We start from the raw sequence: 20,651 nt of genomic DNA on the forward strand, positions 1-20,651 counted from the left end.
TTGGGATTAACAGTATATAATAATGCACGCCCAGGGATTTAGGACAATAAATTTTAAAGACAAGAGTCTTTAAAATAAAATGCTGTTCTAATAAAATGTTGCTCAATATTTCTGTGGGTTTTGTTGTTGTTTTGTTGAGGTTTTAATATAATTAAGTAATAATTATAACTGATAGATCTGAAAGCTCTGAGAGATAAGAGGCAAGAAGGGAGCTCAGCGACTGTGATGTGATTCCCAGTTCTGTCAATGTCTGCCAGTGTCTGATATCTTCATTAATGTTAATTACCTCCTTTCAAGTTACTTCCTCCTCAGCTGGCATTCTACAGAAAGCTGCAACCTTGCAGATCCCCAACATGACTACACCACTGTGCAGCAGTGGTTGCAGCACCTGAGAGACCCAACTCCAGTGGGATTCAGAGGCCATGATCCAACAGCCAGTGTTAAACATTTCCATAAGGCATGCACGTCAGTGGAAACCGATTGGGCAGGGGAACACTACCAGAATTAAAGATGACTCCCTGACTGTGATGTACTGACATGCTGGAGATGCATCCACACAACAATGGGGAGACCAAGGGCATGCAGCATAGCCTGAACTGAGCCTTTCCTGCATCTCCCAGAGTGGCAGGACCACCAATTTACTCCAGCTTCTAAGCACCAAAAGTAACCTGACCATCACAAATCCATGCATCACACACAGTTCAACACCTGAAGCTTTCCTGAAGAACACCTTAAGACATCTCTTTATTCCTAGTAGTAATATTTGGCAGTGACAAAGACACATTTCAGAGTGGAGCACATACCTAAAATCCTGAACACAGATTCATAAAATGAAGGCATCAAAATGTGTATTTAGGCAAACAAATGTCTTAACTGATTTTTTAAAAGCACATAAATACTTAACCTCTATTAAATGTGATATACTGACTGTAAATATAATATACTCTCAACATTTGGCAATGAGATTAAGCATGAGTACTTTACAAGCATTAAAATCATGCAAATGAGATTTCTTCTTTATTTTTGATGGCATACCTGCAAAACAAAAAAAATTAAAGAGGAAAAACCCTCATAAACACACATGAAATTTCTTGAGGGTTTCAGTTCCTTTTGTTTCTGTAACACTAAATGTGTAATTCTATCATAATTCCACCACAAAAAATGGAGCTCAGAAAATTCAACAGAGTGGAGCTGAATGTAAAAAAATAACAAGGGTTTATGAAAAGAAATAAAAACATTCTTTGACTGGTGCTATCCTAAGCACAATAAGTGAGTGCACCATTCTCTGTAGGAGATCACTATGCAATTTATCACACACAGCTGCTACCGCATTAACCAAAAATACAGAGAAGTGCAGAGGCAGCAGAGGAGAGGGGAAAGCACATAGGCAGTATTTAAGCTAAAAGTACTTTATACCAGTGATATTTTAAAAAATAATTATGTGCAAACAAGTGACAATCTCACAGATTAGAACCTGTGTTCAGCAAAGCTGCCTTACCCCATTTCACATCATCTGCTTGAATACAGGTTACCCTTTGTATCTGTATATTCTATTTACTCCTGAAACACAAATCCCTCTCAAGTACAGGCCTAATTTTAAGCAGAGCTCTGAAACAGTCTGCCATCCAAGTGATACTTATTTTCAATACTAATCCTACCTGAATAGCAAGTGGTACCACACTCAATAAGACCAGCCACTGAACAAAACATATTAATGTCTATCAAGACATGTTTGACCACCCTTCAGCTACAACTCATGCACCGTTTAGTAACCTGTATTATTTATTTGATGTGCTGTAAAGAATGAAAAAGTTTTACCTAAACCACCTATACTTATCTATTACAATCATTTGAATTTCTAAATGGTCAACTCAGAAAACCATTGTAATATTAGTCTAGTGGGTCATCTGTAAATTACCCTAGAAGCCCTTTTGAATAATTAAAGATTTTAATATAAATTGCATTTTGCAGACTCTTTCTTAATATGCATTTTAAAATGTAGATGTCATTAAAAGACTCAAAAAAATCTGTAAGCAGTCTGCGACAAGAGAGAAAAAAAAATTCCTGAATGATGCTAATGGAGATGACAATTTCCATTAGGATTCAAATCTATTACTGAGGCTTCTAGGGAAAAGCCTAACACACTTTCTGGTTTCTGCTAGTTAAACACAATGAGATTCTAGCTAAATTCTTTAGCATGATAATCACAAACAACCTCTAAGACAATTTCCAGTAAATTGAGCTGACAGATGTGCAGGAACATGGCAATAGAATCAGTCCCACGCGGTAGCAGTAATTTTGGCTTGTACTAATTGTATTAGTCAGATGATTACCTTCTAGCCAGTCCTGAGTCGAGCAGGTTTAAATGCTTCTCCAGAACAGAACTCTAGACCTTGTAGAATCAAGTACTACATAGAAAACTACACAGGCCAAACTGTGTCATTGAAAAGATTTATTTTTAGTCATGTGAAATACCCATGGTCTGCTAAGCAGCAGGTTGGGGGGTTTGGAGAGGAGCTGGTTGGTTCTTTGGGTTTGGAGGGTTTTTTGGGAGGGGGTAAGGTGGTTTGGTTATGCCTGTTTACGTATTTTTTACATAAAGTAATTCTATTGTTTATTACTTCCCCCAATTAAATGTTCAGGATGATACAGTGACATAGGAAGAGTTCACTGATCCCGTCCTGAAGTGTTTGAAGAAGATTCCATCCTAACTGTAGCCAGAAAAACAGAAGCCAAAACAAACAAGAAAAAGTATGACCTAACTCATGAAACAGACCAGGCAGTTTTTATATTATCTTCATTACCTTATTATAGCTTAAAAAAAAAATCAGGAAGATCAACACAGGAACACGAATTCAAGAACACAGATATTTTCCACTTGTTGTTCTATTCATCTCCTGATAGTTCTGTTTAGCTCTATTTCCATGTATCCAATAATACAAACAATTAAGAAAGCGATCAAGAAAAGTGAGACATTTTAATGCATTTACTGTTCAAGTGAATGCAAGTCAGCTTTTTCAACGTTTATAGTACTCATTTAAGAAGAAATTTCAGTAACAAAAGTAGTGATGTGAATCACATGACAGCAAATTTTGCCATCAATAGAATATACTTTTCCCATGTATATAAAAACCCCTATCCTTAACTGACTTGAGCCAGCATCAAGTAGTTTAGGTGTGGTTCTGTTTTGAAGAGCTATTTCTCTCCATTATGAATCTAATATTCACTAACTGGGTTTTGTCAACATAGCTTTTACTTATGCTGTGTTACAGAACCAGACACCGAAAATGCAAAAACTTTGCTTTTTGTGGCAAACACTCTCCTTAACTCTTATAATTTCACTAGGACTGCCACCAATGTCATGTTCTTGCAGATTTATTCACCAGGACTCTTACTTTAATGTTCCAATAATGAAGATTTACGCCATATAGGAATTACTGGCAATTTAAAAGCAAAATTAATTAAAAGGCATTTGTTTGGATAAACCACAAAGAATTTTGTTGTTATTGTTGTTCAAAAAGAAAAAAAATTTAGGAGAGCAATATATCAATAAGAAGTTGATACCTGGACAAACAGAATATAGCCATTTGCTAAATGATCCAGTACCTGCCAAAATAAGCTGTGTGCATCTCCTCTAATGAGTTCAATAGTGTCCCCAATCTGGATATGCAATGGTGGCCCATCTTGTGCTGCTGGCTGTGGGATTCCATTGTAGTTCCGAATGACTTGCATTTTTGGTAAACCTGGGAAAAAAACATTAAAAAAATAAATAACAAACAGAAAAAAAAAATCCCAAAAGCCGGAATTAATTGTTACTTAATGACAATCTACAGAATCTGAAAACCATGAGAGCAATCAAGCAAAGAAACACTATGTCTTTAGCAGGTATTTGACTAAGGAACTAGAGTACTTAGTACTATACCGGGCACAACCAAATAGAAAATAATTACTTTGGAAAAACTTCTCTATCCCCCTTTCTTCTTGGGGTAAAGTTGATTTCATGCCTATGGAGACTCTTCCCTGTACATGTGCACCCCTGGCTCTGCATAGGGTTCAAATATTAAGGCTATCTTGATAGTTTAAGGCAAAGATTTCAATAAATTAGCGTTAAAAACACCGATAGGAATAATCTCATCTGCTTTAGAATGCTATTACCAAAAACCCACAGCCAATGTGAACACGGCCAGGAGAGTCAGGATCACAATTCTTTTAGATTTCTCACAACACTTTTTTCTTTTAATTTTCATCTTATGGCACAACTTCTGGGCGCCTGTAGCAAAGCCTGGATCAATTGATCAATTGAAGGTTTCATTTTCAAGACAAGAACTCCAGATGCACGTTAGTCCTTCCACATCAATACTGACTGCATCACAGACAACTAAGCTGTGCTGGGGATTTTTTTTTTTTAAAGGGAGCAACCCACTTCTCTCTGCTTGTGCAAAGAACTAAAGCACTGTTAGTAACTACAGTTTAAGAATCCTCCACAGGAGTGTATCAAATGGGGGGGCAATCCTTGTATCTTCAGTCAGAAGATAAAACTGTAGATACTGTACCCCATGTTCCTATAACTTCAGCAGCTTCTTTTTTTTTTTTAAACCCCAACATTTTAAGCACTATGGATAGCTAGTGTATTGCACTCAGAATGTGCTCTGATACTACAAGGATACTTGAAATCAAGTGAAGCACCACCCACTCCATAACAAATATATTAAAGACTTTAAAGCATTTTTGCACTCTATTTCTAAAGGAAAGCATTTTATCACAACTGAGCTATTTTTAATTATTCTCCCTCTATCTTAAAAAAATCCCAAAAACTATAGAATAATTTTCCTGGTTTTAACTAAACATGGGATTTTCAAAATCATTATCATTAAGTGGGTCTATCAATTTCAAATCTTAACCAGACAGTTTTTGGTTAAGTAGGAGTTTTGTAAGAATATATATTATTAATTACAGATAAGAGTGTCAGGCTGTAAAGTCAAGGTTGCTGGGCTGCCATATTTAACATGTTTCTTGCTGGAAGGTCATCATTAACTTCATTCTAACAACAAAGGATCAGCAGGCCCACAAAAGACTTATTTCTGTTGCAATGTCACTACTGTAATTTAGGTGGCAACTAACACAAATATCCATGATCTCCTCTAAATTGTATGAAACATGAAAGAAATCACCTTCCATAATTACTACTCTCTGTATTAATGAATACTAATCCTAAGTGCTGATGAAACATTAAGCAAAGTAATACCAGCTCTTACATTACGCAACCCAAATGACAACTTAACTTTTACTGTTTCTGCAAGTTACCTGGCATACTTAAAATGAGCACCTAATTATTAGTAAGCCATTATTCCACTTAGGTAAATACTAGACGTTACTTTGTTTCTAAACTGAAGGTTTTCATGCTTTCATATACTGATTCAGCACCAACAAATGCTCCATGCACTGCATGGCAAACAGAAGTAATGCTGCATACAAGTGTCTACTGAGAGGTGACAACTTTGTCCTAATGAAAGGAAACCTCCCATCAGAATCTGAATTATAGTTCTGTGTATGTGATGAGCAGACTGTCAGCAGGTAATCATCTAAGAGACATACATGGAAGTCAAAACAAATGCACAAAAAATTATTCACATTATAAAACCCTGTATTTGGTGATTTAGTTTATCACATTAATAGTGTGAAGATACAATACACTTAAAACCCCACTCTCAGATTGAGCTCATCAGAATATGCTCAGGAAATAATAATGTATTTTTCAATTAAATCCTGGGTTTTTTTAAGATACTATAGCTCTTAAGTTATTAATCATAAACATGAATAAAAGTGCTTTTTATTTCTATTCCACTGGTAATTATGATTATTGGCGTCTCTGAAAACTAGGGCAAGATAACTGTGGAAAAAAAGGAGAAACTGTGCTGTGTCAACTAGCAGAATTATTCAAAAGGTAACACAGAATTAATCTTGTTAAAACATACCATGCCCAGACTACCTCTGTGCAATTCAGTATGCTTGATTCTGTAAGCATGGCATTCCATGGCAATCTTGATTATAAAGTTACCTTGGCAGATACAATGCTGGAAGATTTCATCTAACACCTCTTGACATCACTAGAAATAATCCTATCATTTAAATAGGCTTTTAGGATACAGCCTTAATACAGTTTATTATCTTGCTTCAGAACACTCCTTAAAATTTGTTCGTTGTAATGCCTACAGAAACTGTGATACCTACAGTACTCATTTGCTTGCTGTAGTTGGTCTCTAGTATGGTGACACACAAATCTTATTTTTCTACTGGAATTTTACCACCTATTTTATCCAATTGTTGTCCTTGGCCCGCTTGGGAGTTCTTTGTGCTCAGCATTGTCATTGCTATGAATCCTCACTGCCAATGTACGTGCATTGTCACCACACTCACATAAACCAGCACCTGGAGCAACTGGGATGCAGGGCCAGGATCCCAGTACACTGCAACAATACACAGTAATCACTGACACTGCCATGTCTTCTTCATTCAGACACTTCTGTAATGGTACTGCCTGCTAGCTTCAAGGCCATGGATAAAAAATGCACGGATGAACAAGGGGAATGGTATTTTGGTGCTATGTTAGATTTGACTCAGATTCTGAAATGCACTTTATAGCTCCAAGTAAAACAACTGAAGGTAAATTCACTCTCCAACAACAGGAGTGTCTGAGTCACTGAGGGCCATGTTCATTTCAGTATCAATAACAGCACACATGCATACACAGCCTGTATCAAAGATAGAAAAGCAGTGAGCACATAACTAATAGGTTTTGCTAGTTATATGAAAATATCAAAATGACTTATCCTTGTCATATAATTTTAAACATTTTTAAATCAGTTTTTCCAGGAACAAAAGACTAAATGACATCTTTGAATCATTAATGAAAAACAAGTACATATTATTCTGGAATAGCTCAATTTTCATGGGTAAATGCTCTTCTCTTCCCTTAAGCATGGAAAAAATAAATGGGGTACAGAAAAAATAATAAATTGAGGGAAAGAGTCAAGAAGCTCCAAATAGAATACTTAACTTCCTTTGCAGCATGCAATTACAGATTTCATTTTAGTAGCACAGAAAGAGTTTAGCAGAATAACACTGAGCTGGTGGACATTTAATTGGGCAGAAATTGGTCAGCACTCACCTCCTAACATACACAAAGGACAAACACTGGGGTTTGGTGCATCCAGACCTATCCATCATTAACACACCAACCATCTCAAACAATCTATGAGTTTTACAAGCTTACCCTAAAACAAAACTGTTTGTTCCAATTGCTCATTCTAGAATTCTATACTCTGAGCACTTACAATTGTGCTGGCTTTGGCTGGGGTAGTTTTCTTCGGAAAAGGCAGTATGAGGCTACCTATGGTTTGAATTTGTGCTGAAAACAGGGCTTGCTTGCACAATGTCAAGGCCTTTTCTGCATCTTGTACCACCCTGCCAGTAGGCTGGGGGTGCACAAGAAGTTGAGAGGGGACATGGCTGGGACAGCTGGCCCCAACTGACAAAGGGATAAGCCATTCATATGACATCATGGTCAGGATATAAAGTTGGGAAGGAGGAGGAAGAAGGGATGTTTGGAGTGATGGCATTTGTCTCCCCAAGTCACCATTAAAAACAATGGAGTCCAGCTTTCCTTGGGATGTCTGCACAGCAGACTGGCCAAGGAATACAGTGAATGAAATCTTTCTTTTGCTCTCCTTGTGTCTGCAGCTTTTGTTTTAGCTGTTAAACTGTCCTTATCTCAACCCACGAGTTTTCTCACCTTAGTGTTTTGTTCCTGGCTGGGGTTAAACCACAACAAGAATCTTGTACTTTTCAGTGTAAATTAGTTCATGGCCAACTTACATCCATTTAGAAACAGGAGCCTGCAGAGTTCTTTTCCTTGTCTGCTTTTATTTTCATACTACAGTTAAAGAGAGCAATCATACCCCTATTAACCTTCATTTTGCTAGGCTAAACGAGCCAAGTTCTTTTAGCTTCCTCTCATAAGAGACCAATCCCTCTGAGGCAGTACACCAGCTGCTTTACAGAAGTTCAGACAGGCAGGATCTAGGATATTTTCCTTGTCATTCTTGACATCTCATTTTTAATTGGCACATGGATTCGTAACAAATACACTCATTAAGAATCCTAAGGACTTGCTGTAATTCAGTAATGCAGACAAGAAAAAGTGGTATTCTACCGAAACCTGAAATGCCTTAGAGTTATTATTTATTTAGAGTCTAATTATGGATTATTTGTGACAGAAACAGTATAGACCCTCTCCATGCATTAATTACTGAAATGTGAAATATGTTAAGCATTTAGAGACACTGCCATTGCAACATACATAGCTGCAGTACTGACAGTATCTGGCAACTGCAGAAACATAACTGGCACAAAAATATTACTCATGAACATGTTAAAAAGAGGGTAAAATTCCAACACAAAGGACAAGATCAGGACTTCATCCATATATTATCATTAATGATAAAAATCCCATTGGTTTCCATTAAGTAAGATTTCCACATAACAAACATTTTTATCAGGAAACTTTCTAATTTAAAGATACAAAAGAGCCTGGTAGTTTCCAACATTGAAATGAAAAACCAAACTTATCCAGTTATGACACAATAAATAGCTAAAATTTACTTCACTTGAAAACGAGGAAAAAACCCCAGATTCCTAGAAAAGTCTTTATAGCCAGGCTCTGGGTCACAGAACTAATAGAAATTTATGATCTAAATTGTAGCTCATGGGAAAAACAGAAAGCATGATAGATCAAGATTTGTAAGGTACCAATTAGGTTACATTATAGAAAAATAAAACCTTTCATAAACTGTACCATGCATTTCAGTATTTCATCTGATCATTATGAGTCAAGGAAGGAGACTACAATTTAGAATTAACATAGTACATAATAAGTTAGAATACCCATTATATGAGACCAAAAAAAAAGTAAACTACTTGTATTCCTTACAGCAGCTCTGCATTTCTAAACAACACTGAATGACCCTCAGAGTTTCATGCAGAGATTCAAAAATGTTATTTTTTGCTAACAACATGCATAATGCACACCCTATTATGACCTCTATCTGTCAAAATTGATTCCAGCAGCTGTTACTTCCAAGCAAAGCAAAACATGGTATAGGCTTCAGGCAGGGATCATTCTAACATACAAAATAATGACACAGCCTATAGGAGAGCTATAGGAGAGCCTATAGGAGAGAGTTCAAAGGTGAATTTGTGGATAAACTTTATCCTATTACCAGAAAGACATTAAACAATTCTGTCTGCACTAAACATCCCTTCTTAGTTAAACTGAAGACTTTATTTTTCTCTATGAAAAAGTTAGCCTAGTCACCAGTATTTATAACCTGGCTGAAAAAAAACCACCACAAATGCAATGGAATGAAGCCTCCTGAGTTCATGAGGCTTTGAACCTGAAACAGAATTTTAGACTATCTGACAAGGCTACATCCTGATGTTTCCAGAATCTCAAGAAAACAACACTGCCTTTCCTATAGGAAATGACACAAAGGCTCACTAATTCTGTCTTTTGTTTCACCATAACAGCATTTTGGGTGTTTGTTTGGAACCTCTGAACTTGCTTTGACCCTTTTTGGTGTATATCTTTGCAGCTACGAACACAGGGAATGCAGTCTTGCTAAGAGAGAAGCTGACATTTAGTGATTGATAAGCCTTCCATAGTAAAGACCAGGAGGAATATTCCACCTGAAATCTCTGAGCAGGTACATCTCCATACATCTTCACACTCCAACCAGGAAGTGAGGGCTAAGTAACTCATGGCAGTGTCTCATGGGATTAAATGTCTGAACAGTAGCCCACAGTGTCATGCATAATTTTAAAAACGCACAAATTAAAGAGACACAGGCAAAGGGGAATTCATATTGAAAGAACAAATTAGTATTTACACCATGGTAAGTAAAATTACACTTTGAAGGCTTCTGATCAAGAAGCATAACTGCAAATAATCAAGTAACAAGGAGTTATGATAGAAAAACAGATGGGTTGATAAGGACAGCAGTGTGAAGAACAGGTGGAACTGTTACACCCACAATCTGAGCATCCATGACACAAAATCACCAGCTTTGACACGTTTTTTGGCAACATCATCTAGGTCCAACACTAATATTAAAAGCTAGTTAAAGGAAAGCTCTAATCTGAGCATGGGCTATATGAAAACAAAGTCCTTTGGCATTCTCTGTATGTTCTTCCAATCAGCTCTGCTACCTTCATTGTTTAAAAATCCTGTTCATAATCATTTTATTGCAGAATAAACCATAAACTTGGTTCTTCTCTCTTGCATTTGTCAGGAGAGCAGCTTCCCAACTCCTCATCAATGTCATCTATCTCCACAACCAGCATAAGTCAATGGCTTTGTTACTGCCAAGGCAAAACTTGTCTAGGAGGCCTTCTCAGCTGCGGAGGAGACATGAGGAAAGAAACACTACTAATCCCTTTTAAAAACCCACTTACATTCTGAGGCAGTCTATTAATGCCTCAAAAGAGACTCGATTGGCGAGGGATTTCTTAACTTACAGGCTAAGTACTTATAACACAAATTACAGAACTCACATACATGGAAGATGCCAGCACAGTCTATTAAGAGCACTCTTCAGAGTAGCAGTGATTTAAATAATTACTACTGGACAAAATTAACACAATAAGTACACACACCTCAAAGAAGATATTTTAATTGAACTTTATATTCTCCAAGTTTTAAGTCATTATTTTGGTATGTCATTATAATTAAAAGTTCTAATTTTAGATACTGATTTTAAGCCTTACATTCATAAAACCATAGAATGGGCTGAGTTGGAAGGAACTTTAATGATCATCTCGTTGCAACCTTCCTGCCATGGGCAGAGACACTTTCCATTGGACCAGATTGCTCCAAGCCCCATCCAGCCTGGCCTTGAACACTTCCAGGGATGGGGCACCCACAGCTTCTCTGGGCCACCTGTGCCAGTGCCTCACCACCTTCACAGTAAAGAACTGCTTCCTAACAACACCTTCCTCCTTCCAGTTTAAAGGCAAGGTGGCTGAAATGCTGACAGAGCCTGGGCCTCAGGAATATTCCACTTGTCTTCTCTTTAACTGCTTTGCCTTTGTGTACTGTTCAATCAAGTCTCACTATTGGCATATGATTAACCACAACTCTGGAGTTTGCCACTAAATTTTGAAATAAAAACCTACACAAGGCTGATTTTTAAAACATTTATCAGCTACCATAAGCCTTAAGTCAACTGTTAAGTTTCTGCTTATAGAAGTAAAGCAGCCCTTTCTTCCATAAACAGAAAACTTGCAAGCACTTGGGCAATATGGGGGAAGGATGTGGGGAGGGCAAAATAATCTTCATTATCTCGAAATTCAGGTGACCAATCTGTAATGCACTCCAAACCACATCTGATAAACATTCACATTTCTCTTCCATCAAAATAGAAGATTTAAGACTGTCATCCTCCAGAACTCTATGAGTTCCAACTACTGGAAAAAACATTTTTTTTTTCACAGTCCCAGCCATGCTTTCTGCCACTGTCCTCCCTCTCTTCTAACAACTGTTTCCTTCCCAAAAACCTTACTGAAACAGGATTTGTGGTTCCCTCAGTCCTTTACTACCTGTCAAATCTATGTTTTCCGAAGACTCAAATTTTCCACCATTTCTCCGTAATGCTGCATATAGAAACTGTATTCTTGGCAGAGACCTCTGCAAAAATGGTCAACCATCAACCAAAATGAAGGTGTGTGGGAGGAAAAAATCTGTCTGCTAACAGTCTGATCAACAACTTGTTATGAGAAACAGAAAAACACCACAATTCAGGAAGTCCTTGTGCTTCCCCAGGTTTTGTAGATCTGATCATTAGCAAAAAGCCCCCTGATAAGCCACTGTATCTCAATTTTCTAGTTAAGATCCACACAGATCATAGCAGGAGATCATTTCAAGGAAAATAAACAAGACTAGCAATGTTATTCAATTTACAAGGCTGCTTTTGGAAACTGTATGAGTTCTCTTCTATTTCTACACATTTATTCGTTTTTATATTACAGTAGTTTTGCTGCTTAAAGACAGCACTTATTTTGATCAGAAATAAGAAATTTAGCCAAGAAAATCCAAAATCCAAACTAAGTTTCAGAATTTTTTTTATTAAAAAATTAACTCCAACAGAAAGCATTTTCTTACTTCACTCTTAAGCAGGGATATTTATTTGGCACATCGTGACATTCTTTTTAAGGAGCCTGGAAGCTCATCCCTGCACAAGAAAAAAAACTGGCACTACAAAAATGCTTCTGAAGAGCCATGTTTTTAAACTTCAGAAGAGAAAGTCACAAGGGCAGCCTTTTAGGAAAGAATGACTCTATTCTTATTTAGATGGTTGATGACCATTTGTCTCTCACGTCCTTAAGGGTGGTTCTGCTCATAACTCTCACAGATTCACTCCTGAGTTTAATTTACTGTTGTGTCTCAAAACAGAAGCAAAAGAAACTCTGAAGATTTTGGGAAGTCAGGCAACAAAGTGTTACAACAACAACAACAAAAAAATTAGTCAAGTACTAATTTGTAGATTCTTTCACTGCTGAAAGAATCTACAAATGCTAACCCAATCCCATTTGCACAGCAAGCATTTTCATAAGCTGTATCTGCATCTTTCAAACATTCAGTCTTTGCCGATAATACATATATTTGTCTTTGTAGATCCATATTAATTCAGAAAACCTGAACATGCCCTAGGCTGAGAACTTCAGAACTTCAGATTGCAAATGCAAGAAAGTATGTCTAAAATAACCAACATTTCTTGTGCAATTCCAAAATTATGTAATAGTTTTTACACTCTACTACTGTTTTAACTCTAACACTCTAAATTATGTAGTAGTTTTTACACTCTAACCCAGGTAATTTCTCAAAAGAGAAGGAGGGCTCTCTCCATGACTGCACTGAAAGAAAGCAGAGAGCTAAAAAAGTCACTGACTTCCTAATGGTCATTGCCACATACTTTGTGATTAATTTACAGTGAAAACTATTTTTCCTTCATTGACAGACCTTAGTTTCCTCTTCACAGCAGGTTTTCCTCCATACCAGTGTTAAGGACAAGCTCTTGTTTTGTACAATTCTAACTTCAAATGTTTATTCAGGCAACTACTTACTTGGAGTGACACAGGCAGCTATCCTTGTGAGAGGAAGGGATTTTGGAATTGCCTGGATTGAAAAGAGTCTCAGCACTTTGAACAAGCATTAGAAACAGCTGAGCACTAAATGTCTCATGGGAATAAACAAAGAATAATCAGGTTCAAAAACACAGTTTTCACTTGTTTTGACAACGTAATGAAATCTCATCCTTTTAATGTAGTCTAGGAGGTGAAATAGGGATATAAACTTTAAAAATCATGTTGCCTGAAAAGTCAAGAGCTTAATTTATTATTTTTTTTAAGTTAAGCAAAATGGAGTTTTGGCATATCAATTAAAAAGTGTGGTACATGTGGTGATGCTTTTTATAAAAGCACATGGTATGAAGATTAACCAGTGTTAATTACCACAACTTTTAATGTGATGCCATAGACAGGCATGGCATTCTAACTCATGCATTTGTTCAAACATGCACCTGCCCTCAGGGGCCAACAACTTGCACTGGGCAGATACTACAGATGAGCTATGAAGGTGTGTCCAGACAGTAGATTACAGTAAAGCAAAAGGCTCTGAAAAACAGGGACAAATCTTGGAATACACAAGTCCATTATTCTACAGAATAATTATTTGGAGCTGTGTTTTAAATGTTCATTGCCCCATACCCCAGGATAATTCTTCAGCAAGCATTAAGTGGGAAAATGCTTGAAAACAGGAACGCCACTTTGGAAACTGAATTTAATCCTGCAAAATTTCATGAATCTTGTACAGAACCTAGACATTTTTACTAGTGTTGAGAATTCACAGACTGAATAATTTTAACAATATAGAATCCATGAAAATACATGCCTACGTCACCTACAACCTTTCACAGGTATCAAATTTAAAAACACACACTGCTGAATATGTGCTGGCATTTTATTCATCAAGAATTGCAAAATAAGAATTCAATTCTCTTTCAGACAATTTCTTTTGTGCTCAGTATTGACTAATAGCATCTGCCTCTAAGATGAAAGGCTTTAGTCTCCCATTTGTGTTACTTACAAGAACTAAATTCTCTGGCAAGAGAAGCATTTTAAATTATTACACAACGTGAAAGGGAAGAAGTTGATTCCTGGCAAAGCAGGCAGGTCCCAGCACATGACAAATAATTTTGCCTGCACGCACCCTCTTCATAATGCTGTATAATCCTTCAGCTTTTCAAGTTAAACACTCTCATGATCTTACTCTTCAAGCAATTTTTCTTCACTGTGGCCTCTACCCTGATTACAGCAGACACTTCTTTTACTTCTTAACTGATAGTTCTTAGCACACGTGCAAAAAAATTTCAGGCCTTATACACCTTCTTTGCATGCAAGCATCAACAGAAAAATGCAGCCAAGAATTAAGGCATTATATTAAAGCAACAAAAAGACACCATGTTTTTTGGCTAAAACAAACCTGTTTTTAAAAAATATGCCCACTTATTTCTGGTCTGTATAGGCTACAGCAAATAATTTTTTTTTTTTTTTTGAGAAAAGAGAATAAAACTTGCTTTCATTACAAAGTATTTGTGCTATAGAAGTAAAAAAAGGTGAATATGTATTTCACTGTTAACACCCCAAGGCAGTTAAAATTGTTTATTCCTAAACAGTATATACTCGGGATTTTGTTTTTATGCTGCACACTTTGCATATTTGAAGTATTGGAAATCGATGAAAACAAATTCTAGAAAATTCAAAATGCATCCCATTTTGTGAAGCCTCCAACTTTCCCATGAACTTGTAGTATCCCTAGTCTCAATTAGCAGATATACCTAGACAAAGGCATTCAGACTACAATGAAAATATCCACTGCGTATAAAAATATATATCTTACATCTAAGTTTTTACTGTCTTCATTTATGTCAGCCTTTCTCTTCTAGCACAACTAGCATATGAGAAATTTTATACTATTCTGATATGCTCCCTTTTATCAAAGAAAAATATTTTCAATTTTTAGTTCCAACTTTCAAAATAGTTTACAAATTTAAGTAGAATAATTTTCTATGTCTATATATAAATAAGTTCTTAACTTGAAGACTGCTTACATGATGAATAAATAAGCTGTAAAAGGACCTTCTCTTAAATGCAAAAATGAAAACATACAATAATCCATCACTTGATCTTTGTTGCAAAATCAAGACATTATTGGTAAATTATCATAGGCAATACTGATGGGTATCAAGTTTAGTCCCTGTCAAGACATCAATGCTGCCATAATAATCACACTGCATCTTACATATTTTTGCTTCTTTCCTTCCCTGTCAAGGAAACCCTCATATATTCACCTGCACAATAGTGAAGGTTCTCCTTCCATTTTCTGTTTCCAGTCTGAATGTGGCTTATATACTCCAGCAAAGTGTGAGATTTGTTAAGACAGAAACCACACCCGAAAGCAATAAAGTCTGTGGGTTGATATCCCAGGCAAGTCAGGCTGACTTATCTCCTCACTGAGGCTGCCTCCCGTGACCAGTTTGCCATTACCTCACTGAAGTTATTTAGCCTGTGACTGGGTGATCCACAGATTCAAAAGAAAGGCAGTAAGGGGACACCTCAGTGGGAAAAAATGCCACACATTGTGGCAACAGCCTGTAGTTACATCAAAGAATCACCAGAGATCAAACTGACACCAGCAGAACACCCAGACTTGGCTCTTTCTCCCAAAATACTGCCCTGACAAAGAATACACCTCAGACACTTAAATCCCACCACTGGCTCTTTGAGCTTAGTTGATCCTTTAGTGCTTCTCAGGTGCCTGAGCCTTGTGCAGAGCAACACACAATTACAGGGTTTAAATCAACACCTCCAGAAAAGGACAAATAACAAAACTGGCACACAACGCACAGGAGCAGTCAGAGCTTTAAGTCCCTATCATTAAGCCTCATACTCTTTTCCTTTTCAGCCTTTCTTGTCCCCATAATAAAGCAAAAAAGGGGAGGGTGAAAATTATAGGGCAACCTGTAGGATCTTCTGTAAAGAAGAAATAAAGAAAAAAATGCTGAAGATATACCAGTATTAAGTGAATTCCAGAGTACTAAAATGATCCTTGCCAGTCACAAGAAGACTGCTACTGCCAGGAGTGTAATGTTGTTCTGGAAGGAAAGCTGTGATCCATACATGCAGCTCTTGTTGTACTATATGTCATGCTATTTGTTGCTGTCAAACCCAATTAAGGAAAAAGTCCAAGAAGAGTAAACATCACACTTTATTGTCTGAACTAAAAGACAGTGAGTGCCTCATGCTGTCCCCTCTCCACATGCCCTATTCCAAACAGGCTGGTTAAAGAATAACCTCTACGGTTAACGGACCGAGGCACGTTTTCAAGGTATCAGATAATGAAGTTACTTTTTAATTCCCTGTTACACACTGAAGCTTAAGAGACACAAGTTCTAAGAGAGCAAGACTGAACATGTCTTCTATTTATTTGTAGGTCAGCAAGAGCAGCAATGAGGGCTGAACTCCAAGTTCTTTCACTTAATGCCTAAGTACTTTACCTTTTTTCCTGGATAAACCACATCTAAGGATTAAAACAACCAAATAAATAAATTCTACTGAAAAATCATCAGATCAGGTTTTATAATGTCACTACTTGAAAATGCTAAGTACCAAATGAATTCGAACATTACATCGCTGAGCTGCTAATTATGATCTGCAAGCTATTTCTTAAAACAACCCAGTACCATAAAAATAGGTAGTTATATGTGAGAAACTGAGTTGTAATCAGTAGATGTCTCAACACAAATATCTGACAGTTGTACAAGGCAGACTGGTAAAGCCTACTATAGAAACAGAATTTACAAGTCTATGGATAATATAATACTACTAATACTTTTTAAGCACAAGTCAGGGACATTGTTTAGAGTTCTTTAAAGCAGACAATGAAATAGGATTGTATATAAATGTGGATTAGCAAAATAATTTTAACACGACTCACAATGAGGCTCTCTTCCAGCTTACATGATGTAAGAGGAAAATTTTGCCCCCTGCCCCCGATAAGTAAACAACACAAGGACAGGGCAAAAAAAGGCTGGAACAACAGTATTGAACTAGAAGGCAGTGTCCAGAAGAGTCACCCAAAGGGATCTGTGCTTGGCCCTTCCTTGTTCAAAAAATTAATAAGCATTATTAAAATGGTAGTAAGAGTGGATTAAGTCTTGAAGGTGCAAAAGCATTTCTTTAAAAAGAACACTACTTGCAAAAAAGTGAAGGAAGATTTCATCAACAATAGGATTGAAAATCAGAGAATAACTCTGGCTGGAAGGATCTTTGGAGGTCAGGATCTGACCTGAAGGATCTTTGGTCACACCTTCATGAAACACTTAAAGTGACATATGGATTGAATCCTCATACACAATGATGGAGTGTGAAACAGGCATCATCATAGAGACAACAGATCTCAGAGTAATTGCTAAGTGTTTTTTACAATCAGTTCTTCAATATCATAATTGGATTCTGCTCTGTACCAACTCTTAAGAAATTTCTTGTGGCAGACACAGAACTAGAAAGACTGACAACTCTTGGACCTAGAAGCCCACAAACAGCAAACAGGATGGTCAGGCATACAGAAGAGCTTCTGTATCAGCAGAATTAAGCACACAATAGCTCTTTAGGCTAGAGGGCACGTGACTGGAGGGATATGACGGACAACTCATGAGTGGCATAATAGTGACCAGGGAAAAAGTACTCATTATTTCCTTATTTATTTATCTTTTTCTTGATCCAAAAACGTACAGGAGTCAAAGCAAACGGTAGCAAGTTAAAAGCAAACAGATGTGTTTTATTCACACAGCTAATTATGAGAGTGACAGTTAAAGCAAGTTGTGAAGATTTTAGAGTGGTTTAAAAAGTGCTAATGAAAATACATGGAAGGATGGAATACATGGAAGGAAAATTAAGAGCTAAGGAATGAATACACAAGGTAAGGTGGGAGGTACCACAGCACCTTACCTCAAATTCTGGCCTTCAGCATCCATTTAACTGGCTGCTGTTGCAGGGATCCTGAGCTAGCTTGGCCTGCAGCCTAGCTCAACTTCATTGTTCCCTTCTCTGGTAATCTCAAAGTGGTGAGCAGATTAAAAACTCTCCTGAAAAGCACCATCAGTTTCTCAGGATCTTGCCTCTGGCCTCTTCTACCAAGCTTTAAAACCTTCCTCAGGCAAAAGACAGAGGCAGTTCTGGGAGCTTCTCTTGCGTGAATTTTCAGCAGTCTTTTTTCTCCCATGGGATGGCTGCTTTCAATTTTACAATGTTTCCCAAATTCTTTGTGTGAGAATTACTTTGAAGTAGTGATCAAATACTGATTTAGTTAAATGAGTGAGCCACAAAAAAAAGAAACCATATGCTTTATAGTACTGTTAAAATTCAGTTACTTTTGACTATTTTTAATTATTCATTGCCTATTATCTTTGTTTTGCCTTCTGAGAATTACAGCACCCTGAAGATTAAAATCAGATATGAAAATATATGGGTAAATGCAATATTCCTCCTGAAGATGAATAAGAGGTTTGTAAATCCCAATAAACTTTACCAAATACCAAGCAATTCACTTCATTTGCCAAGGTAAGTAAAGGCAAATTTGGGCCACATAGCCCGTCTCTTCCTTTTTTTTAAATAGTGCTGCACTGCACTACTTTTGTGTGCTTAAAATACAAAAAAGTGTATTTTTTTTGTTTTATTGATCATACTTGTATGCCCATTTTGTCCACCTCTACTTGACCTTTTCCTTTTTTCTTCCTGACAACTTCCATGCAGTTATCTCTGAACAGTGATGTTTTGCTTAAATAGTTGATGTTGAGTGGTTTTATGCAGAAAAGGAAAAAAGATACTGAAGGATTTTAAATCCATCTCAGCTTAAAAGTTATGTTAGTATATGGCTACGTATGTATTGAACGCCATTACTTCTCCAAAAGAAAAATGAAATCTTAATTGCTTAAGATATAGAGACAGTCCCAAAAACATAACCAGTAAGACAAAAGAGTTTAAATCACTCAACTAAAAACTAATCTTGCAATCCAACCCGACAAGGATGAAAGAGTTTGACAAAATAAATACATTTCACCCTTTGGCATCTGGGTCTTCTGATGTTTAATTAAAAGAAAAGGCTAAAGGCTATGTTCTTCTCTGAATGTTAGCTCACTGCTGAGATGCCAAGGGGACAGCACCTTTCAAATACCTCTCCCCAACAGGAATGTAAAAATAATTTTAATTTAAAATAAAACAACCCAAATAAAAATCATTTAACTGCATTTGAAATGCTTCATTGGAAGACAAAACTCTGCTTCACCTGCCAGAAACGCATTAGTGGAAAATTTCTTGGTGCAAAACATTAGACATGTCCTTTCTTGTAACACAACAAAGATGAATTCATTATTTTGTGAAGCACTGTAGAGGAAAGGAAAAAAAAAAGCAAACATCTTGAATGTAATACATATTTTTAATAAATATGTGAGATAAATTAGGTTACACAATTCAGTGTGTCTCTGAATTCACAGCCATTGAGGCCCAGCTGAGAGAACCTGAGACTACAAAGAAATTCACTGACTCTGGTCTCAAACACCAACCCCCATCCCAGCCACTAGATGTAAAACATGCTCAAACATGTCTATCAATACCAAGAGATGGTCAGGTTAGAGCTGCAATCAAAGTCCCTCAGAGAGCTCCAGGGTTCCACACCGTGTCAGTGAGCAGCACATCCTTCCTGCCAAGGAGTGTTCTCCTTACAGCAAGGGTGCTCCCAGCTGCCCCCTAAAACCCGTTCTGACCTGCAACTCCTCTGCTCCACAAAGATACCTAGAGACATGTATTGGATACAGTAGAGGCACCTTGAACAAAGTGCTTAGATGCTGTGTAGAAAAGGAAGAAGTATCCATAGCTGAATAAAACCCAGCCAAAAGTTAAACATGTGTCACGTAGATGTAAAATCAAACCTTGTTCTGTAGCTTGCTTAAAACATTAGCATGCAGAGAAGTCCTAAGTTACTCCGTAAATCTAATGCTCCACAAACAATATAAAAGACCTCAAACTTTGTCAAACAACTATTTCTTCACTAGAGAAAGTTTTGTGATACATTTCTCTTTGCTCCAGTATTCCTCCTGGCTTTCCTCAATTTAATTTACAGTCACTCATTTTGTCCAGCCATTAAAACACATCATGTTCCATGCTAACAGTATCTAAAGCTGGAAAGAATGCCATATGCATATTCTAGCTCTTGAGGGATTGCTATTCACTCCTACATTTTATTTACATGAAATATAATTAAATAACAGTATTAAATGTATATGAAAGACACCAGTGTATTTCTTGAGTCTACAAGATTCCTTTACCAAAGTAAAAAGATGCTATTTGGTGTAATTGATCCTGAGGAAGACAACCCTAATAAGGAGATGCTATCAATGACATCAGTCAACTCCTCATGAAATACAGGGGGCTTATTTAACACTTTTTTTTGGTAGACTTTTTTCTATGGCTTAAAACCAAAA

General features: G+C 36.9%; 1 protein-coding gene across 1 annotated transcript in view; it reads right to left on the reverse strand.

Annotated features, from left to right (window-relative positions):
- Window positions 1–20,651, reverse strand: part of VAV3 (vav guanine nucleotide exchange factor 3) — a 145,014-nt gene that overhangs the window by 21,763 nt on the left and 102,600 nt on the right. Inside the window, exon 20 of the mRNA XM_030953354.1 lies at window positions 3,607–3,743. Within this exon, the coding sequence (XP_030809214.1) occupies window positions 3,607–3,743 (137 nt within the window). The remainder of the gene's footprint in view (window positions 1–3,606; window positions 3,744–20,651) is intronic.

This window comes from Camarhynchus parvulus, chromosome 8, assembly GCF_901933205.1.
Source record: "Camarhynchus parvulus chromosome 8, STF_HiC, whole genome shotgun sequence".
Classification (NCBI taxonomy): domain Eukaryota; kingdom Metazoa; phylum Chordata; class Aves; order Passeriformes; family Thraupidae; genus Camarhynchus; species Camarhynchus parvulus.